This window comes from Schistocerca piceifrons, chromosome 2, assembly GCF_021461385.2.
Source record: "Schistocerca piceifrons isolate TAMUIC-IGC-003096 chromosome 2, iqSchPice1.1, whole genome shotgun sequence".
Lineage (NCBI taxonomy): Eukaryota > Metazoa > Arthropoda > Insecta > Orthoptera > Acrididae > Schistocerca > Schistocerca piceifrons.
Genome location: NC_060139.1, coordinates 212,560,679 through 212,584,646, shown reverse-complemented (window position 1 = coordinate 212,584,646; position 23,968 = coordinate 212,560,679). Strand labels below are relative to the sequence as shown.

At 41.3% G+C, this 23,968-nt stretch overlaps 1 protein-coding gene across 2 annotated transcripts in view; it reads right to left on the bottom strand.

The window, feature by feature from the left end:
- Positions 1-738: 738 nt before the first annotated feature.
- Positions 739-23,968, bottom strand: part of LOC124776228 (protein rhomboid) — a 310,766-nt gene continuing 287,536 nt past the window's right edge. For both annotated transcript variants that reach the window (XM_047251086.1, XM_047251087.1), the window contains exons 4-8: positions 20,856-20,998; positions 4,086-4,198; positions 2,166-2,266; positions 1,915-1,969; positions 739-1,130 (exon numbers count right to left, since the gene is read on the bottom strand). In XM_047251086.1, coding sequence (XP_047107042.1) covers positions 889-1,130; positions 1,915-1,969; positions 2,166-2,266; positions 4,086-4,198; positions 20,856-20,998 — 654 coding nt within the window. In that variant the 3' untranslated portion in view covers positions 739-888. The remainder of the gene's footprint in view (positions 1,131-1,914; positions 1,970-2,165; positions 2,267-4,085; positions 4,199-20,855; positions 20,999-23,968) is intronic.

Below are 23,968 nucleotides of genomic sequence, written 5' to 3'. Positions count from 1 at the left end.
TTCTTTGGTATAAAATCAGTATATATTAGACAGTTGGACAGAAACATGAAATGGATTAAAAGCAGTCAAAAATCAGTTTGTAACAAGTTTTAGTTATGTAATATACACAACAAGTAACACTAACATTGGGCACTTTAATGGTATAAATAAAGTTGTTATACATAAATTATAGTGTTATTTCGCCTTAAGAGTATTAAACTCCAAAATTCCATCAATATAAATTACTTTCAGCACTTTTCCAAGTAACAAAAATTAATACACGAGAGACATAGTTATACCTGGAGCCTTAGATATTTAGTTTGCCACTGGGCATATGGAATTACATAAAGAAAATAATATATTACCTACAAAATGTAACAGATACTTGAAGATTAAGTCTAGCTATGAGGTAGTTATCACTGCTGAAGAGCCATTTGCTTTGAATATCAGTCATTTTATTTAAGGCTCCAGATATATCAATAAAGACAAAAACAAACTATCAAACAGAATTAATGGAGTTTCACATTCCTTACTCCTGCTTTCCCTCTTGATAGTCCTCTTTTCTGACTAGCATCAATCATCACTTTCACTCAGAATGTATAAAACGAACACTGTCCCCGAACATCAGAAATTAAAAAAGTAACAATAAGTTAACGGTTTCTTGTCCTCATACAATCACATCACTTTTAGGATGCAGAATATGAATAAACATTAATGTAACACATTATTAACAAATCAAATGAGCCATTTGCTTCAATATCAGTCTTGAAGTGTCCATTCCCACAGTAATGATGCACACGGTACATCTACGCAAGCAAAGTTTTTTTTTTTTTCACAGCTGTCACTGTCAAACTCTTTTCTGTTAAAGTAATTCCTGAGACTTCTAAAGGGCAGGAGTGTCACATCCGCTCACGGATAACTAGGATTGAACACATTGAAAAGGATGGCGAACAACGTGCATGCCGCATACACACCGAGCGCCACCCACCACATAAGCTGTTCGTGGAGTTTCTGCTCAAAGTTTTTCAGGACTAAGAGCCCAATTGTTAGGCCAGCTAGAGCTCCCGTTAAGTGTGCAACATACGACACAGGTGGTGCCAATGTTTCAGCAGCGTAACGATCATAAACAGCAAATCCAACATCAGCACTTGCTGAAACAAGAGAAAAATATTTATTACAATTTTGTTCGCCCATCTTTTGTGGGGTATGTATTTTTATTTAGTGGCATATGTAATATTTGGCTCAGTAACAACATAGTTCTATGAAGAGCATAGTTCTTGGAACATTTTCATTAAAAGAAATCACCATTTATATGTAATTACTGGTTGTTCATCAAATAGCCATGGCAGCCATAAATAATTATGAGTGGCAGTTCAATAAACTTATCTTCTATATAAAAATCAAGAACTTTTACTTATATGCGAGCAGGCAAATATGAATCTCTCTTGGACATAGTAAGAAACCCTTTAAGATACCATAGGAAGTTCCAGAATATTTAAAATCTGAAAGTCACAGTATCTGAAATGCAGAAGAAATATATTCCAACTAAATGAAAGAAGCACCAGAGTGAAAGACAAGTTCCAGATTTACAAGATTACTGACTTCAGAACCTGCAGTCTCTCCCACTGTTAACATGCACCTCATTCACCTTACCTTTCCCGGTAACACAAAAAATACTGAAGGGAAGAATTAAACTTTAACAATACACAATTAATTACAGAGAGAGAGAGAGAGAGAGAGAGAGAGAGAGAGAGAGAGAGAGAGAGAGAGAGAGAGAGAAATTATTAACAGCTTGATACACATCCATATGCTAATATTTCAGATGTTTTTTGGGTGAGGAATAGTAAGGTCAAGTTAATATTCTGTTCTACTGAAAGCACTTAATTCATTCCTCAATATTTGTGCATTACATGTACAATATCATCTAATACTTACCAACAAAAAATATTCCAATTAATCTAACAATTCCGAACTCCATGTTATTGTAGTTCTGAAAAAATGTAAAAAAAGAAAAACTATTAGTAACATAAAAAACAGTTGGCAACATTGTTAACAAAATTGGTGCAATGATTGGAAAATGTGTTGCTACAGACAACTGAAATTAGTTACATTTGGTCTATCACTTTACAAGTACATGAATATTTAAGTATTTCCAAAAATATATTTTGTATGGCAAGTGTTATTACCAGGAGGACATTGGCAAGATGAGCTGCTAACAGTGCATATACACCGCCTGATGCTCCCACAAGGTACACATCAGGGTCGAATACTGATGTGCCTAGTGAACCTGAAGGACAATAAATGACAAATGAGAACACTGGGAAAATATTGCTTAAATCTAAAAATATTATCGAAGCTTAATGCTTGTATTAAACAAAGGACTTCGTACTAGGCAACAAATGAGGAAGTAATATCCCTGATTACTGTTTTGCATATCAAGTAACATGTCTGAACTGAGGGCGAAGCAATATGGAGCATGAAGAGGTAAGTAACATCATTCTCCTTAACTATGCATAGTTACCTAGTGAGGGTAATGTAGCTCCTTTGCTTTACATCACAATTTAAGTTAAATGAAGCTAAATATAGGGGAAATCGAAGTGATATGGAATTATTTGTTTTGGAAATAGATGTTCTACAGTTCCAATGTTCCACTGTTTTTTATATCATCTATCTACCTATGTATCTTTCATTCTCGGTACTAATTTCCATGCTGTAGTCCCATTTTCAAGTGAGCACTCCTGGCACAAGCCAAGCCACCAGGCTACACTCTTATCACCCAGTGCTTGTAGGCAAACTACGGAATCGTTACTTTGAAATGGGGTTGCAGGACCGAAACTAGTAGCATGAACAAAGGATAAATCTGCATAAATAAAAATTCAATTGTTCACCATATAGAGGAGAGGCTGAGTCACATAGAGGTACAACAAAGAGACTGCTAAAAAACAAACACACACACACACACACACACACACACACACACACACACACACACACACACACACACACATTCTAATGAAAGTACTCTAATAAACATTTGGATGGAAATACGCTATATATAGTATATAAATGTATGCATAATAGGGATATACAGTGGAACTTCAATTTTGCATTCTTTGATTTAACATTTTTCACAATTCTACACCACATTCTCTAGTCATCATTCCACAACAATGCAAATTTTGCTTACAAGTTACTGTTTGCATTTTATTTATATATGCATTTCATTTACTCTTGTGTTTTATTTAAAATATGGGGTTACTTCTTTTGCATAGTATACCTTTTACAGATTCCTGTCTTTAGCTTCCAGAGACAGAAGAGTTAAAAATAATTCATTTTTAAGTACAGTATCCTGTAACAATTCTTTGCTTTGTATTGCTGCTGGTCTATCCATAATCTACAATGTCATTATGTGTACAACAATCCCAGAAGAGTTGAAGGGGAAGGAGGAGGGGTGAAGGAAAAGCATTGGAGTGGTTTAGGGAAAGGGGCACAGTCACCCAGAATCCCACATCAGGAGAAACTTACCGGACGGGATGAGAAGGAAAGACTGATTGTTGGAGGCTGCACTGGACGAGATTTGAAAACCTGACAGCTTAAAGGTGGAAGACAGTATGATATGCAAGACAGATTACTACTAAAACATCATGCACGAGTTAATACCCATGAAATGCTAAGTGCATTGTATGTAACAGAGGGGGAAGGGGGGAGGATGGCAATAAATATACGAAAGATGTAGAAAACTAAAATGTAGTGAAAAAAGGAGTATTTACTATGAATAAATGCTGAGATGGAAGGAATTAACGTAAATTGAGGCCAGGTGGGTGGTGAGAATCACAGACATGTTTTAGTGCTGGCCCTCTACCACAACAAGCACTTTGTTTCTGATGACCCTGTATGTATTATTTTTATACCCCCCCCCCCCCCCAAACCCTTCCCCCACCCCAGAAACACTATGTACAAGTAAGATCTATTCTACATTTTACTTTTAATAATGACTCAGTTAATTGAAAATAACATAATTACTACTATTACTATATTACTAATATTGAAAAGTGCTTAATGTCTCTAGTAATTTTAATACAATATCTTTAGGCACTGCAACTGACCTGCTAGAACACCTGCCATGTATACTGCCCCTATCCTCAAGGATCCATGAACCATCTCTAATGGCAGGCCGACAAGAACTTGCACGAGGAGGTTAAATATTAAGTGCAGCCATCTGAAACAATAAACAAAAGTAAGATTTTTATTTCAGTGTTTTACAATAAACAAATGAGTAAATGACCATCATTGTTTTGTTCACAACAACATAACAGTCAAAGGAAACCAGTAATCTCATTTGGAGTAACAAATAATAAGGCAAAATAGAACTAGCAAAGCTAATTTGGAAAGATACAAAATACTCTTTTCTTAGGTGCTGAAACAAAGAACAAGCTTCATAAGAAATTTAGCCCCCTCTCTTGTACATCAATAAAGCACGTTCAGCTTTGGTGCAAGATTCTATGGCTTAACTCCACAAATACTACTACAATGAATGGCGATTCTTTAAATTGACAGGCACAGTGAAGATGAAGATGAGAGCACTTAAAGTTTGTGCGTTTCTTTTGATGGCACTTAATGTGCCATTCATCTTTAACACTCGCTCTGTCAGTAAATGCGAAAAAGGTTTAGACTCCTTATTAAAAAGTATATTCCTTCCCCAACCAACTACGAATGAAGCAAATTCATTCCAGCTGCATTATTATCCTGACTCAAAGCACTGCCCATTGACACCAGGAACACAAATTTCTCTACAATCATAACGTAAACATATTATATCAGTCCATTATGAATAGTTTTCAAGACACACAGTGAAGACCTATAAAAACGTAATCAGAAGATAGTCATATGTAATTTGAAGCAACCAGACATGGTTAAACATATTGCTTTATTTTGGGTCTCAGTACATTTATCAGAAAGTAGTCAAAATGTCCTTTTCACATCCATAAAAGAAGAGGAATAAAATATAGAACCAGTCCCCTTTCTGAAAAATCAGTTATTAAAATATCTGAAAGGATTATTACTAAATTTTGACAAGACCACTGAACATCCCTAACAAAATTAGGTGATAAGTGTAGTTAAAAACAATAAGAATAATAGGACTTATGACCAGTAAGCCACAAACTTTCATACAGTTAAGCCTTTTCCAAGTGTGGCATTTAAATAATACAGGGCTATTACAAATGATTGAAGCGATTTCATAAATTCACTGTAGCTCCATTCATTGACATATGGTCACGACACACTACAGATACGTAGAAAAACTCAAAGTTTTGTTCGGCTGAAGCTGCACTTCAGGTTTCTGCCGCCAGAGCGCTCGAGAGCGCAGTGAGACAAAATGGCGACAGGAGCCGAGAAAGCGTATGTCGTGCTTGAAATGCACTCGCATCAGTCAGTCATAACGGTGCAACGACACTTCAGGACGAAGTTCAACAAAGATCCACCAACTGTTAACTCCATTCGGCGATGGTATGCGCATTTTAAAGCTTCTGGATGCCTCACGGTTTAAAGTTTACGGCCCCTTTTTCTTCTGTGAAAAAAACGTTACAGGACACGTGTATCTGGCCATGCTGGAAAATTGGCGCATGCCACAACTGGAGACCGACAGCGCCGACTTCATCTTTCAACAGGATGGTGCTCCACCGCACTTCCATCATGATGTTCGGCATTTCTTAAACAGGAGATTGGAAAACCGATGGATCGGTCGTGGTGATCATGATCAGCAATTCATGTCATGGCCTCCACGCTCTCCCGACGTAACCCCATGCGATTTCTTTTTGTGGGGTTATGTGAAAGATTTAGTGTTTAAACCTCCTCTACCAAGAAATGTGCCAGAACTGCGAGCTCGCATCAATGATGCTTTCGAACTCATTGATGGGGACATGCTGCGCCGAATGTGGGAGGAACTTTATTATCGGCTTGATGTCTGCCGAATCACTAAAGGGGCACATATCGAACATTTGTGAATGCCTAAAAAAACTGAGTTTTTGAATGTGTGTGCAAAGCATTGTGAAAATATCTCAAATAATAAAGTTATTGTAGAGCTGTGAAATCGCTTCAATCATTTGTAATAACCCTGTACTTGCAACCCATCCTGACTTCGCACAGCTATCACCAAGAAGCTACAGCCGGATAACTTGACAGTCACAGTGATGGTAAATTATATATACCAACTTCCCTCGTAAATGAGTCACATAGTACTGAAAACCGTACCGAAAGTCTTACAATAGTTCCTGAAATTTTGCCTTTGCGGACAGACAGAACAACGTAGTGGGGGGGGCGGCATTTTTTATATATATATATATACTGCCAGATGTAATATAGCAATCAATCGCGAACTAGATTAAGAAACAATCACTACATACACTGCACGAACTTCCTGGAAAAGAAAACTTTTATTTAGATTTAGAAATTAGCTGCTAAGACACTAAACAGAAGAACATGTGGGAGTGACAAGTCGATAGTCGACAAGACACTGAGAGATTCTCTTTACGAGTGGGGTTCTTTGGAGGAGACGAGGAGTGTTCGTTTCCCGCGTTAACGCATGTATCAATGGTGTTTGTGCGGTACAATAAAGGTGGTCGTTCAAAGTATAAATTCCACTTAAGTGTTTTCCTTTATGTAGTGAAATTACTCCTACAAACATATCATGGACAATGCAAATGAAACTAAAATAACGTTAGATATTGCAATCAAATCCCAAGAACGAAATGAAAGTAAAACAAAGAATAAATTATGTAAGAAAATAGCCCGGAAAGAGCCTGCGAGTTGTCAACCGGCCCGCCCACAGAGAGCTGAGTTGAGCCGGCCTTTGCTTTGCAGCGCTGCCGTCTGCGCGCAATTACAGCGCGAAAATTTAACGCCTGCGTCTCTTTTAATGAAGACATTTTAGACCAGTAATCGTCAGACTGTGGCCCTCGGGCCGCATGCGACCGTGGTCAAGTATTCACGCGACCCGCTGTTCTCAGCCGGATTTTACAATGTCGTATCTAGAAAATATCAGCCTAATCCAAAACGCAAACTATCGTTAAGACCTTCTTAAGAATATGGTTTTTCTGCCCAGTAACAGACAAAAGTACTTACAGAGAACTACTTACAACTCACGGGCGTGCGCGACTCGTACCGATAAGCTACTGGAGTACGAATTTTGCCAAGGAAGTAACGTAGATTCGCCAGTTCGCACTACGGTCACCTTCTAATACGGTACTTCTATGTAGCAAGCAAGACTGAATTAATTAAGGCTGTTGTAATGCAGTAAGCAGAAGAAAACTGGCATTAGAAAGATTTATCGAACTTTTGTGATGGTGTCTCATATTCAGCAGTGAATTTAAATAGAAGTACAAATACTATTATACACCAAAATAATTCGGACACACAGCGTAACAAACAACAAATCACCACGCAACAATGGTATCATTGCCTTTAGATCGCTGAGGTTGGTAAAAATTTGAAACAGACCACAGTCGACACGGTGTATTCCGAATAGTGCCGACTTTTAACGATCCGCGTCCGTGCTATAATTTCCGTACATCCATCATGAAGAGGGCAAATACTGTAGAGGAAGACAGCTATTGGAATACGTCAAGCAAATAATTGAGGACGTAGGTTGCAAGTGCTACTCTGAGATGAAGAGGTTAGCACAGGAAAGGAATTCGTGGCGGGCCGCATCAAACCAGTCAGTAGACTGACGGGCAAAAAAAAACCATCTTCTAATGGATAATGGGACAGCAGTTGTTTTATTTATCTTGAAGCACAAACAACATCATCAGCTGTCTGTATTAGTTGTATTTAATTGCAAACGGTTTCGGAGATACAATCCGCCATCTTCAGGCACCTTTGAAACACAAGGCAATGACGCTTTCGGCGGGCATAATCACTGTATCTCTGATACAGTGTAGCAGAAACCGCCGTCGTACGTGGAACTTTTCGTTTATACTGCAACCAGAGGCATTATGAATGAAAAGTTCAGCTGATGCCGGTGGTTTGTGCTCATTTTATTAGAGATACGGTGGTATGCCCGCTGAAAAAGCGTTATCGTCCTATGCTGCAGAGGGCCCTGAAGATGGTCTATTGTATCCCCGAAACCAGCTTCAATTAAATAAAACTAATACACAAAGCTGACAATGTCGCTGTTGCTACACACTGTAGCTGGACTATTGGGGGCTTACAACATACTACTTTAGGTAGGTTAAAAATTAATAATAGGGTCGGATCATATGCGAGTCTTGAGCAAAAACTTTTGCTACACCTGTTTTAGACATTAACTACCAGTGCATCTAATATTCTATATCTACATTTATACTCCGCAAGTCACCCAACGGTGTGTGGCGGAGGGCACTTTACGTGCCACTGTCATTACCTCCCTTTCCTGTTCCAGTCGCGTATGGTTCGCGGGAAGAACGACTGTCTGAAAGCCTCCGTGCGCGCTCGAATCTCTCTAATTTTACATTCGTGATCTCCTCGGGAGGTATAGGTAGGGGGAAGCAATATATTCGATACCTCATCCAGAAACGCACCCTCTCGAAACCTGGACAGCAAGCTACAACGCGATGCAGGGCACTTCTCTTGCCGAGTCTGTCACTTGAGTTTGTTAAACATCTCCGTAACGCTATCATGCTTACCAAATAACCCTGTGACGAAAAGCGCCGCTCTTCTTTGGATCTTCTCTATCTCCTCTGTCAACCCGACCTGGTACGGATCCCACACTGGTGAGCAATACTCAAGTATAGGTCGAACGAGTGTTTGTAAGCCACCTCCTTTGTTGATGGACTACATTTTCTAAGGACTCGCCCAATGAATCTCAACCTGGCACCCGCCTTACCAACAATTAATTTTATATGATCATTCCACTTCAAATCGTTCCGTACGCATACTCCCAGATATTTTACAGAAGTAACTGCTACCAGCGTTTGTTCCGCTATCATATAATCATACAATAAAGGATCCTTCTTTCTATGTATTCGCAATACATTACATTTGTCTATGTCAAGGGTCAGTTGCCACTCCCTGCACGAAGTGCCTATCTGCTGCAGATCTTCCTGCATTTCGCTACAATTTTCTAATGCTGCAACTTCTCTGTATACTACAGCATGCATATTACGCAATGAAGCTACGAGGAGGGCTGCCAGTCGCCAAGATTTATGTAAGGACTCCATTATGCTTTCAATGTACCAGTGAAACTGACGTATGATACCAATAGCAGGGCAATTTCTTTTTATTTTGGTATTGGGTACTATTTAGGAAATATGATATAATCATACTTTTTGGCTACAAGTTTGCTACGAATCCCCATTTACTTACCAAAATTATCCAGTGAAATGTATTTTGTACCAAAGTCGTAACATAATTACTTTTTTAGTACACGCACGAAAGACAGCGTTAGCTACACATAGAATGAAGTTTAATAGTGGTGTTACTCAGCATTTATAACGTTTCTCCCACCTAATTTTGGAGAGCTAGGATCGCTGCTAGGTAGCTTCGCGCGGGTAGCAAAAAATATTTACTACCGGACGGCTTGTTTGGCGTAGCGGTAATAAATTACACACACAAACCTTCCTCTTGAAACTGGAGATCTGTGAAAACCGTATTGAAATCCCTATAGTAACTCCTGACATTAGCCAGAATACATACACAAAAACCGCGCAAGGGACTCTAAATTACAATATATATAAAATAGAAGTACATAGTGTCTACAACTGGTTATGAAAATTGGTGGTCTTGCGCAGGGAAAAACGAAAAACTCGAGAAGGAAATAGAAAAATATTCTGCACAGATTTCGTATGTTTTCACTTACTTTGTTTTGGGTAGCTGCTAGTTGATCGCTGGATGTGGTGACCACTGATATAGACTACTCATTTAGTTCGTGTCTTTTTACTTGCAATTGTGTCCTTTACGTTACGATGTGCTTGTAATTCAGTTCACTGCAATAGTCATCTTAGCTAAATGTTGAAAATATTTTATTCCTAATCATGACATTTCCTTATCTGAACTCTTTATTACAAACTAAATTGTAACTGACATCTTTAATACTCCCGTCAGTTGGTGAGTTCCGAGAGATGCAAACGCATTTATTTTCTCGGAAAATTAGAGAGTACAAAAGGTCCACTGGCAATGATATTTATTTCATTTACCTTTTCAGCAGAACGAGAATTATGGTGGGGCAATATTCTTTGGTTTTCCTTTGTAAAAAAACATTTGGAAACAGTTAAGCATTTCATTTGACTGCACGCATACAACCAAGCAGAGTTTCTCTGCGTTTCGTGAAGGAACTTTCGTCAATATTCTAGTACGGTAATCACTGAAGGTTTCACACGCTGCTCTCTTGACAGCCAAATGCGTTTCATTCGGCATTTTTGAATCTAAAGCTGGCGATCTAGCCAAGAAATCACCAAATGCTGTACATGAATGGGCACCTAAAGCAGTTAATACATAGGCTTAGTAATAAATAGGATAAGCAATATTATTTTTCTACTAATAACCATTTGTGCGTGCGTGTGTGCGACTGGCGGTCAACGGCTCGAAGAAACCATTTCGAGGTATTCACCGTCAGTCACATTCTGTGATAGTACTAACAAATCTCTCCTGTATCCTATCATCTTTTTATATTATTCTTAAAAAACAAAATTTTATTTATATTTCAGCCTTAAATTATCGTTATTTTGAAAAATATCATTCTTTGTAAATGTTATACATAAAAGAAAAGAAAACTGCAAGAAGATGAAAAACGAAAATTGTAAGATGTACGATCTGTTTTAAACATCAGGTAACAGGTCTATAATTTGGCAATAAATAAATAAATAAAAATAAAATTAGACGAAAAAGGACAACGTTTATATCAATACAGGCTGGAAAACATTCCTGTAGTTATCTTCTACAGACATAGGTAGAGATATGAAAACAAAAAAGTAATAATTCGTTTCAAACACAGGGCGCAAAATTAAGAAGCCACATAGCTAACAATAGACGCACAATTTCCTCTGAGGCCATTGCAAGGTAAATGCACACAAAGTGCCTCGCAAACTTTTGACCCGCACCAGAAACGGATAAAGCGAGACACGTGTTCGTTTATTTTGACCGCTTTTCCACTGAGGCAAGTTTCTGGAAAATCGGGTTATGGCACTTGCCGAGTTCTCCTCGTTTGCGGCGCATCATTATTCGACGAGACACCTGCCGCTGCACGACGGGTCTTCTACGAACTGAGCACTCCCGAAGCGAAACCTCACCGCTCTACAGACCGCTCGGAGCATCGAGAAGCGGCGACTTCGGACGATGCGAACGGGGGCCTGGCGCCAGCGCCGTGTCTCGTGTGGGACGGGCCGCGACGCGCCCCTGGGCGAGCAGAGCGCCTGCCTCCATATTCATTGGGGGCGGGGCGGCGCAAACTTCCGACTCGTCTGTTTGACCGGAGACGGGTCGGTCCGGCCGGGCTCGCCTGTGTGGCCACGGGGCGTCGCGGAACACACCCACAGCCGCTTATCTGGCCGCGCAAACATCCCGGGCCGCCTGCCTTTCCAGATGTCCAGATAACCGGCCCACGTCCGTTTCCCAAGCTCTCGTCCACCTAGGCAGAGTCTGTCGCACTACACATTTCTTCCAGCTTACCGTAAACCGGGTACGCTTTGACCGATTTTCAGATTAAAATGTAATTATCACGACTGGTTTTTAACTCCTGTGTTGTTTATGGTAGTGAACACTGGTGTTGTACGAAAGGATTATATACAAATTTGTAAAATGCAGGGCATAGGCAAAAGAATGTGAATGGGATTGTTGGTGATATTCTTCAGAATCAACTGCGAATCCGGAGGGGAGGCGAGGATGGTGGGAGGTGACATGATATCGCCCGCCTGCCGCCGTTTCTGTTTTTATAAGCATCTATTTCCAAATTTCACAGCTAACTTTCACAGAGTAAAATAGCACTAAAACGACAGTAAAGCATCTCGATTGCTTTAATTTTTTTAAAATCTTTTTAGGTTCACCATGAACCATCCTCAGATTTGGTTACGCAGAGTAAAATTTTATTCCGCGGCATAGCATGTAACTTTTGCTAAGCTAGGCGTATTACCCTTGTAACAGATACATGCAGATCTGAGGATAGGTCATCGTGAGACGAAAATGGTCATTTTAAAAAAATTAAAGCAGTCTAGAAGAATAAAAGTTTTACAACCAGAAGGCGAGTTATCTCCAAATGCATAAACTTTTGCAAACTGGAGTGTCTCGAAAGTGGAAAGCTAGTCTACGCATTATTCTGCCCGGGGACTGAGTGTTAGTGTAATAATAATAATAATAATAATAATAATAATAATAATAATAATAATAATAATAATAATCATCTACACTTTACAGAGTACGTTTAACACAGCATACGTCATAGTTGCTTGAGTGAGGGCGTACCCACGCGGATGGGCTTTCGCGTACTGACCGGTACCATTTCAGCCAGGTGAACGCATAAATTTAGAGGAAAACCGTACATATATGCTGTGAACACCATCTCTGACACGATTCATGAGTCCACAGGAAGTTGAGTAAGGAAAGACGGAAACGACTCAAAGGAGCAACATTTCCCTTAAACATGCGTTGATAAACGCAGTGCTTAGTGAAATACTGAGAATGTGTAGTTTACGACATTGTCAATGCTGTGGCAATTTTTTACTGCTGTAGTTCTTTCAGCAACTGCATGACACCCATGTACTTTCAGAACAGACCGGTTTCAAATGCTACACTTTTTCGAGTAACAATTTTCTGAATTATAACTATTACTTCTACTTCAATTATTAATAATAATAATAATTCCCGTGGAGGCCCGGGAAAAGAATATGCCTCCGGTATGTTCTGCCAGTCGCAAAAGGCGACGAAAAGAACAAACCACTAATAGGGATAACCCCCCTTTTAGTGTGATTACTTGGTTCAGGACTGAACTAATGAAGCCTCGGACAAGCGCTGTCATGGTCTGGGACGACGCTTGAACCCTATGCCCGCCCACAATGGTAACGACACTGCTAGCCAACTGGAAAATGATTCAAATCCAAATAGAGGTGTTTTGCACGATATGCTTCCTGCAACCACCCTAGAAGGAAAACAAAGACAGAGGATGAGATGGTCAGATGAAGTTAATCGACCCCTCATGTTCTGTTATTACCAAGCAACAAACCTAGGAACCAACACAACTGGATACAGATCACAAGTATACACAACATTTATTACCAGATACCCAGAATTAAAATTTTTAACCGAATAACGACTAGCTGATCAGATCCGTGTAATAATAAAAAATAACAGATACCCCAGTCAGAATTAGAGAACATCAAACAACAAGTACAACAAATACTGGAACAAAATAATGTGCAATCAGAAGAAGAAAATACAGTAATGGACTCAAACATCCCAGAGCAAACAAACAAAGAACAACACGCATCAATTAAACAGTCACGTTTTGTCGTTGTTTGTTTTCTCTGGGATGTTTGAGTCAATTACTGTATTTTCTTCTTCTTCTAATTGCACATTATTTTGTTCCAGTATTTGTTGTACTTGTTGTTTGATGTTCTCTAATTCTGACTGGGGTATCCTGTTACTTTTTATTATTACACGGATCTGATCAGCTAGTCGTCGTCCTGTTAAAAATTTTAATTCTGGGTATCTGGTAATAAATGTTGTATATACTTGTGATCTGTATCCAGTTGTGTTGGTTCCTAGGTTTGTTGCTTGGTAATAACAGAACATGAGGTGTCGATTAACTTCATCTGACCATCTCATCCTCTGCCTTTGTTTTCCTTCTAGGGTGGTTGCAGGAAGCATATCGTGCAAAACCCCTCTATTTGGATTTGAATCATTTTCCAGTTGGCTAGCAGTGTCGTTACCATTGTGGGCGGGCATAGGGTTCAAGCGTCGTCCCCGACCATGACGGCGCTTGTCCGAGGCTTCTTTAGTTCTGTCCTGAACCAACTAATCACACTAAAAGGGGCGTTAGCCCTATTAGTGGTTTGTTCTTTTCGTCGCCTTTTGCGACTGGCAGAACATACCGGAGGCATATTCTTTTCCCGGGCCTTTATTATTTATTATTATTTAAAAGACGTCTTGCTGTACCCATGCACTGCATGTAAAAATAAACCTTTAGGCTGCGTGGTCTGAGGCGTCTTGTCACGGTTTGCGCGGCTCCTCCCCGTCGGAGGTTCGAGTTCTCCCTCGGACGTGTGTGTAGTTGAAGTTAGATTAAGTAGCGTGTAAGTTTAGGGACCGATGACCTCAGCAGTTTGGTCCCACAGAACTTACCACAAATTTCAAATTTCTAAAAATATTTACTTGGCAGGCCGATACTCGGGCACATAGTCCATTATCAATAGCATCTCACACAGAGGACAAACAAATAAACGTATACATGTACTTGCCTATAACCTAATAACATTTTATATTCATTACAGCAGAAATACAAGGTGATCACAAAATCTTGCCCTGATTATAAAAATTTATAACAGAATAACCGTTTGACATAAGTTACATTTGATGCCATTACATAGGTTAGTGTAACTAGTAGTTGTGGTCAATAGATGGTGCTATACTCCGTAACACCGACGCGGTCTCTTAGGTCACGTTTGTTGCTGGCGAAATGTGTCGAAGCAGGAGAAAGCGCAATGTGTGGTTTGGTTTCACGAAACGAAATCGCCCATCAGTGTTCAGCGTAAATTTCGGGCTTCTTATGGATGCAGCCCTCCTGACGTTAAATCTATAAAGCGATGGCGTGCAAAGTTTAAGGAAACAGGCAACGCTGAAGATCGTCCTCTAAGTGGCAGTCCTCGTGTGAGTGATGTAGCTGTTGATTGTGTTCGGCAATCGTTTCACCCGAGTCCGTCTAGATCAACTCGTCAAGCATCACGTGAACTTCAAATACCGCAAGCAAGTGTGGTGAAGATTCTTGATGAAAGGCTTAGGTTGCATGCTTACGAAGTGCAAATCGTACAGGCCTTGCAACCGAATTATTTGCTGACACGTGCTGAATTTGCAACTGAGATTCTCAACAGGATTGATGGCGCTAACGATCTTAAATCGCATATGCTTTACCGATGAATCCACCTTTCATGCCAGTGGAATGGTAAATAGGCAAAATGTCCGTATATGGGGTTCAGAGTCTCCACATGCTACTGTACAGCTACAGCGAGACAGCGAAAAAATGAATGTTTGGTGCGGCCTCATGCATAACAAGGTTTTTGGAGCGTTTTTCTCCGTGGAAAAATCCATTACCTCTTACATTTACTTAGACGTTTTGCAACAGTTCATTGCTCCACAGTTAGAAGAATATCAACCATGGATAATTTTCCAGCAAGATGGAGCAGTAAGTGTACATGATTTTCATATTATTGTTATTACGTTAAAAGTAGTAGTAGTAGTAGTAGTAGTAGTATTAGTAGTAGTACAAGAAATTGTTACTCAGAGAAATATAGCATTTGAAACGCTCTCTTCTCAAAGTACAAGCGTATCATGCGATTGTTTTAAGAACTACAACAGTAAAAAAGTGTCGCAACGTTGACAATGCCGTAATCTACACGTTATCAGTATTTCACTAAGCACTGCATTTATCAACACATGTTTGAGGGAAATGCTGTTCCTACGAGTCGTTTCCGTCTTTCCTTACTCAACTTCCTGTGGACTCACGAATCTTATCAGAGATATGTTGACAGCATATATGTACGGTTTGCCTGTAAATTTACGTGTTCACCTGGCTGAAATGGTTCCGGTCAGCACGGAAGCCCATCCGCCTGGGTACGCCCTCACTGAAGTAACTGTGACGTATCCTGTGTTAAACGCACCTTGTAATACGTAGAATATGTTGCCACTTTCGAGACACTTCAGTTTTCGAAAGTTTATACCATGTCCTTGGAGAAAACCTGTCTTCACTGATTGTAAAACTTTACTTATTGTTCGTCTCGATTTTTTTTTTTACTTTTTTTTTAATGACTTTTCGTTTCACGATGACCCATTCTTAGATCTGCTTGTATCTGTTACATACGTCCGAGTTATCAAATGTTACATGCTATGTGAAGCAATCTAGACTGACAATAAAAAACTGTTTTACTATAGTTATAATGCTGCGTCACTCTCGAAAAGTTAACTGTGAAATTTGGAAACAGATGTGCCAGAACCGAACCCCGGTGTCAACCAACAGCGCCGTTCCTTGAGTTCGACAGCATCGGGAGGAAGGAAGGAAGGAAGGAAGAGAGGGAAGGAATGGCATTGTTTGTTTGGTGACAGTCGCGCAGCCTCCCCCGGTCTGTGCGAGGGACTGGGGTCCTATTTCTGGGCTTACCGGGAAGGGCAGCTCAGGGACAGGGCGCAGGAAGTGCGATCCTCCCCAAACTGGGAAATCTGCTGCGGCCGCACCACCGAGGAATATCGAAGCTCTTCATGAGCCAGCAGCTTCACACGGCGGCGGGCCAAGATTTCTTCTCGGAAACAACCTGTTCTTACAGGGAACTCTAGTCAACTCGCTTTCTGAAGGCGTGTGTCCACTAGCAATTAAATTCCTTAACTTTTACAAGCGCTTGCAAAGGTGTTTACAATAGGAAAAAAGGTTGTCCAAGTTTACTTCTGCAAGTCGCTCGGCAAGTTAGTTTCTGGAATTTGCTGCAAATACTTGGAGAAATGTTCCTACCAGAGCCGGGTTGGTAGTGTAGCCGGGCAACAAGTGGAAATTTACACTGTCGTGGTTAAAAAAGCCGCTATTATTATTATTATTATTATTATTATTATTATGGAAAACTCGTTACAAAAGCAAAAGTAAGAAAAACATTTGAGTGGAGAAACAGATACGCACGTATTTAAGTTACCAAGAAACACTTCGGAATGAAATAAAATCGGACAGCCGGTTACATTTGTTTAAGCGTTCCCCTGGTACATTTGTTTCAGTCCATCCGTCTTTGTGCCATTCTCATGTTTGGCACAGACCTTCATACCGCTACCGCAGACAAAGCTTCCAAAAGCTTGAGACAAAGTCCCAACAACTCAAATACGACAAGCACCGGGTGACACAGGAAAACGGGAACATTTCCACATTCCAATAAAACTAGAAGTGATGAAGGAAAGAAATTGCATTCATAGTACTTGAAACCATACAACTTTGCCATTTACGGAACATTGGAGGCATTTATCTTTTTTTTTTACGCCGTTTAGATAGCGTCCTCCTGTACGAATATATTCGTGAAATCTGCTTTTGGGATTCCTCATTGACTGCTGCAACATCTCAGGTGGGGTACTGTGAATTGCATCCCGAATTCTCTGCTTTAACTCATGCAGGGTTCTTGGTCGAGTCGTCTCGACTTTGCTCTTGAGGTAGCCCCACAGGGAGAGGAAAAAAAACGGATGAATCTGGCAATCTAGGGGGGCCAGGGAATGTTATCGAATCGTGAGATCACAAGGTTCCCAAACAATTCTCGCACATATGCCATTGATTGCCGTGCAGTATGTGCTGTCGCTCCGTCCTCTTGAAACCAGGCTTCTTGAAACCAGGCTTCTTGAACATTTGGAAAGTTGTTCAATGCAGGTGTAACGAAAGTTCGTAACGTCTCCACGTAACGATAGGCACTGAGAGTTATTGTGTTTCCCTGTTCATTTGCGAAAAAATACGGTTCGATAATCCCATGTGATAAAACACCACATCAAACTGTCACATTACTAGCGTGTAAAGTGCGCTCAAGAACGTCATTAGGATTTGTGTTTGTCCAGTAACAGTAGTTCTGTTTATTCACATAACCTGTGAGATGAAAATGTACCTCATCTGACATCAACAGCTTGTTTAGAAATTCTATGGCGGCCCAACCCCGAAGGGGATATCCCGGCCAATAAATGCCATACGATCATTTCCTTTTCATTCGTAACCGGTAATCTTTGTCCAACTGTTGCACCATCTGTAGTTTGTACGGATGAAATTTTAAATCAAGATGATTTCTGCGAACACACTCCCGGGACATCCCAACCAATGCTGCTTGCTTACGAAGTGAACGCCGTGGGATCCGTAAGACAGACTCGCGTGCAACATCAACGTTGGCAGGAGAACGCACACTTCTTGGTCGCTCTGTTGGTTTCTTGAAGGCAGATCCAGTCCCTTCAAAGTTATTAATCCAACATATTATTACGTGTTTCGACGGAACGGCATCATGACGTCTAAATTATAAAAAACATCGAAACTCCCTCTGCGCCGCTACGAAACTATCATTGTTTTTATAAAAAAAATTTTTGGCTAACGCACACCGTTGCCTGTACCACTGATCCATGATACTGAAATGGCGGACTGTTTACTCTGTCACGAACCCGCAGTGCTGCCACCTGCCCATGACTGCCACTACTCATTTGAACATTCCCGTTATTCTGTGTCACCCTGTACTTGCAACAAGTGCAAGAAACTGTTTCCACTAAATTGCAGAAGCATTTGTTTTCACACGAAAGAACTTGTATACATGTCTTTAGACCGATGGGCAGCCTGTGGTAAGCGAAAGGAAGTAAAGGGTGTCGCCAGTAAAGCGAGAGCCCCACTGATGAATTGCGATGTCATTTCTTATAGTTTACCTTTGTGCCACAAAATGGGTGGTGATTCTGGTTAGGTATACGCGGAGCTTTGGATCAGTCGTGATCTGTTCACAAGTTCAGTACTATCGCCACAGACTAAAACTGAGGAAATTGAAGTCATTGCGTTCTAAGGAAAAGAAAATACAAAAAAATATGTACGAGTAATGGTTACCGTAAAATAACGGTGAAGGAAAAAGAAACCTGTTGATATTTAGGGTAACGGATGTTCAATCGAGCAAAATTTTTAAAGATCTGATAGGAAATTCATCGTCTTGGAGCTGCAGCAATTAAACTTTACATTCGAAAGTAATGCAGTAGTTACTCAAACCCAATATTTTGACTTTCAGTCTCCGTGTTGGTCACGAATTTAATGACTGTGAGAAGTATCTTAGCTTTTTGTGCCTGTTTACAAGCTTCTGCTTGCATACGCACCACTACCACCACTTTCTCGCTAAGCATGGCCCTTTCGAGGATGGGTGGTTTGTGAGCGCCAACGATACAGACAGCAGTACCGTAGGTGCAACCACATTGGAGAGAGGTCTATGTACAGGCCAGAGTAAGAAAGCAGCCATTTCAGTAGTTTCAAGTCCGGATGACTGGCTGACCTGGAGTTGCTACATTAGTCAACGTGTCCTTGCCATGCTGGTATTGCCAACGGCTGAAGGCAAGGGAAAAGACACTGCAGCTGTACTTGAAGACATACAGCTCTACTGGATGAATTGATAAAATATTCCGGCGATAAAACAGTCACCCATCTTTATCTCCAAGCGACAACTATTTCGGAGAATGGTGCCATCAAGAGAAACATTAAAATACCTCAGACAAGAAGAGAATGGAAGCTTCTGAAACGTGCTGAGTATTAAAGATTTGATGGATGGATACTAATGAGAGCGTACTAAACCGAGAAAAGAAAAGATCGGTCCACATGATGAGGCATCAAGTATTCGTCATTTTAATGCAATGACCCGTTGCGATCAAATAAGATGATCTTGAGATATAAAATATGGAGAGAATGGTAGCTTGAGCAGAGATCAGTTGGTACGCGTTGTCAAAAGTTTGCATAGCAAAAGATATAATTGGGCCGAACGCGATCATTGCAACAAAAACACATGACCTAGACTGCTCTGTGCATGAACTTATTTTCTCTATACGTTTAACACGTAATAGATGTATGAAATGGCCATGTGAATAAGCTACACGCTGAGGCTAAGAAGTGATTAGCAGTATGTGTTCTACCCATGACCAAGAAACTCAATGGAATAAAAATAAATAGAATAAAGGGATCGCCGAACAACTTCCATCAAGTTGTTTCCGCGGATTTCTTTGCTCAACATGTCAGTTAACTCAGCCACCAAACGTTAACTCTACTACATCTCAAGATAATCACCGCAACACAGCGGAGAAGTTCAGCCAGACACTGTGGCACAATCTGGTGATTGTGTACTGTTTTGTACATTGCCATCTCCGATGAGAGTGAGGTAGGATTGCAAGACCTGCTGAATGGAAATGGCAATCTAATGGGCGCACACTATTTATAGAGAGTAAGCGGTAGAAACAGGAAATGAGGAGCACCAGAAATGAGATTAGCGATAAACTTAACATTAAAAATTGGAAAGCACAAAAAATTATGCTACCTTGGAAGCAAAATAAGACACGCAAGGATGACATAAAGAGCAAAGTGGTCATTCCTTGACGAAAGAAGTCTAATGGTATCTAACACTGGATTTAATTTGAGGTAGGAAATTTCTGAGCATGTGCGTGTGGAGCACAACAATAGTATTAAATCGTTAACTGCGGGAACACTGAAAAGGAAATAGTCTAAGTATTTGAGATGTGATGCTATAGAAGTTAGGTAGACTGATCAGAAATGAGGACGTTCTCTCCAGAATCGGCGAGTACAGGAACATGTGGAAAACACGGAGGACGAGGAGAAGAAGAAAGAAGAAGAAGAAGAAGAAGAAGAAGAAACAGTACGTGTGTTAAGACATCAAAGAATAACTTCCATGATACTTGGAGCTGTAGAGGATCATAACGGTGGGAGAAGGCAGAGATTGCAATATATCCGACGAATAACTGCAGAAGAAAGTTGCAAGTGCTACTCTGAGGTGAAGAGGCTGGCACTGTAGAGGAATCCGCGGCGGACCGCTTCAAACTACTAAAAACCATCTTCTTCCTCAAGTCGCCCAATTTGTGGCTGGATTCCCTAAGCGTGGCGCTGTTGCTGTTCACCGTACCCCGGCACTCGACTGGACAGAGGAAGTGTAAGCAGACCTTTGTACGAGACTCACCCGGCGTGCAGCACCATGTAGAACAGGAACCGCCAGACCTCGAGCCTCTTGTCAGGCCGGTAGATGAACACGCTGTCGATGGGCACCGGCCCGGACGGGTTGACTTCGCCCATCGCCACCGAGTAGTACGTGAAGAAGCCCAGCTGAAACAGGTAAACCAATACAGTCCATGGCGTGCGTTGGCCGACATTGTTAATCATCACAGACATTATTCACCCGAGGACGCAAGATGGGCCACGGTGGATTGCAGTTATGCGTGTCTTTGTTTTAATACCCCGAAGGATCAGAAGTTTGGTGTGGAGCACATCCGAGATTTTAGGATTTTATTGTATTCGTCTAATGTGTAATGAATACAGAATATGGATTAAGAGTAAATCGAAGAAAATTGTACTGAAATGCAGGAGGATCAGCAACGAACTGACGCATGGCGCAGGAAATGGCAATTGAATCTCAATGTAGACAAGTGTAATGTGCTGCGAATACAGAGAAAGAAAGATCCTTTATCATTTAGCTACAATATGGCAGGTCAGCAACTGGAAGCAGTTAATTCCATAAATTATCTGGGAGTAGGCATTAGGAGTGATTTAAAATGGAATGACCATATAAAATTAATCGTCGGTAAAGCAGATGCCAGACAGATTCATTGGAAGAATCCTAAGGAAATGCAGCCCGAAAACAAAAGAAGTAGGTTACAGTACACTTGTTCGCCCACTGCTTGAATACTGCTCACTAGTGTGGGATCCGTATCAAATAGGGTTGATAGAAAAAGAGAGAGAGAGAGAGAGAGAGAGAGAGAGAGAGAGAGAGAGAGAGAGAAGAAGAAGATCCAACGGAGAGCAGTGCGCTTCGTTACAGGATCATTTAGTATCGCGAAACCGATACGGAGATGATAAACTCTGTAAGAGAGACGCTCAGTAGCTCGGTACGTGCTTTTGTTGAAGTTTCGAGATCATACCTTCACCGAGGAGACAAGCAGTATATTGCTCCCTCCTACGTATATCTCGCGAAGAGGCCGTGAGGATAAAATCAGAGAGATTAGAGCCCACACAGAGGCATACCGACAATCTTTCTTTCCACGAATAATACGAGACTGGAATAGAAGGGAGAACCGATAGAGGTACTCAAGGTACCCTCCGCCAAACACCGTCAGTTGGCTTGCGGAGTATGGATGCAGACGTAGATGTAGAAGAAAGATGAATGTAATGAGAAGTAGCAGAAATGAGAACAGTGATAAACTTGTGATTCTTGAGTTTCTCCCGGCGTATTTGATAATCAAAATATCCACGGGTATGCTGCCGGTCTATAGTGTCCAACGGGTACAATATTTCGGCGATCAAACTCTAGTGCATAGGGCGCGCACTATCTCTGACGCAGAGAGTCTACCCCAGGAATTGGAACATCTGAGAACTGTATTTCGAAAAAATGGGTACTCAGAGTGGCAGATTCAACGTGCTCTCCGCGCAACCACTGCAGCACAACCTGTTGAGATGGATGAAGTCACGAGGGAGGAGGTAGGCACTGCATTTATTCCATACACAGGCGCACTCTCGGGGAAAATCGCCCGCATTCTGAAGAAACACCGGGTCGGAACTGTGTTTTGTCCTCCAAATAAAACTCGTGCACTGGTGGGGAGCGCCAAAGATGACCTGGGTTTGAGGAAGGCCGGAGTGTACCAGATTCCGTGTCAATGTGGCAAGTCGTATATTGGTCAGACGATGCGTACCGTCGAGGATCGATGCCGTGAACACCAGAGGCACACTCGACTGATGTATCCGAGCAAGTCGGCGGTCGCTGAACATTGTTTTTCGGAAAATCACGCCATGGAGTATGACCGCACGAGGATTCTGGTACAGACATCGAGATACTGGGACAGCGTTGTTAGAGAGGCCATCGAAATTCGCACTAATGACGACCTCCTAAACCGTGACTGTGGCTATAAGCAAGGCTTGGGAGCCAGCGATCGGGTTAATCAAGAGTAAATCGAGAAAACGTATAGTTGTGACGGCCACGGCGGACAGAGCCATCACACCGACGTCATCTCAGACGCCGTCGCTATCTGTTCCACCGCCCGACCGTGGTGCGGGGCGCGGACGGCGGAGGGAGCGCGCCGCGGGCAGAGGGTATTTAAATCGGCCGCCGCCGCGACCGAACCCAGTTCCCTCTGAGCAGCCATAGCGTACGGATCTCCGTGCCGGCACGTTCACAGGAGCTCACTCCGTCAGTTCACCTGATGATGGCGACATGTATGATCGCCGAAATATTGTGCCCGTTGGACACTATAGACCGGCAGCATACCCGTGGATATTTTGATTAGTGATAAACTTATCAAAACTGGTGACCACGAAGTATACAAAGTTAAGGAATTATTCTACCTGAGCAGCAAAATAACCTTTGACGGACGTGGCACAGAAGACATACAAAGCAGACTAGAACTGGCAAAAAGGTCATTCCTGGCCAAAAGAAACCTTTTAGTATCAAACATAGGCCTTAATATGAGCCAGAAATTTCTGAGAATGTACGTTTGGGGCACAGCATTGTATGTAGTGAAATATGGACAGTGGGAAAACAGGGAAAGAAGATAGTCGAAGTATCTGAGATGTGGTGCTACAGAAGAATGTTGAAAATTAGGTGGACCGATAAGGTACGGACTGAGGTGGTTCTCCGCAGAATCGGTGAAGAAAGGAATATATGGAAAACACTGACAAGAAGGCAGACGATGATACATCCATTACGTCAGGGAAAACTTTGAAGGTACTAGAGCGAGCTGTTGAAGGTAAAACTGTAGAGGAAAACAGAGACTGGAATACATCCAGCAAATAATTGAGGGCGTAGGTTGCAAGTGCTTCTCTGAGAGGGAAAGGTTCGCAATGGAGAGTAATTCGTCGCGGGCAGCATCAAACCAATCGAAAGACCGATAAAAAAAGAGGGCATTTGGAATACTACTACTGATTTCGACTTTCCCAACTGTCACAGCACTCTGGGGAGCAGTTTTCGTGCACACAATCTACCGTTTCTATGCTTGAATTTTCAAACCAACATCTTCTGTACGAGTTTTTTTTGTTCCATTTCTATTTACATTGAAATTGAACGGACTACAGCAGCAATACGGTGTT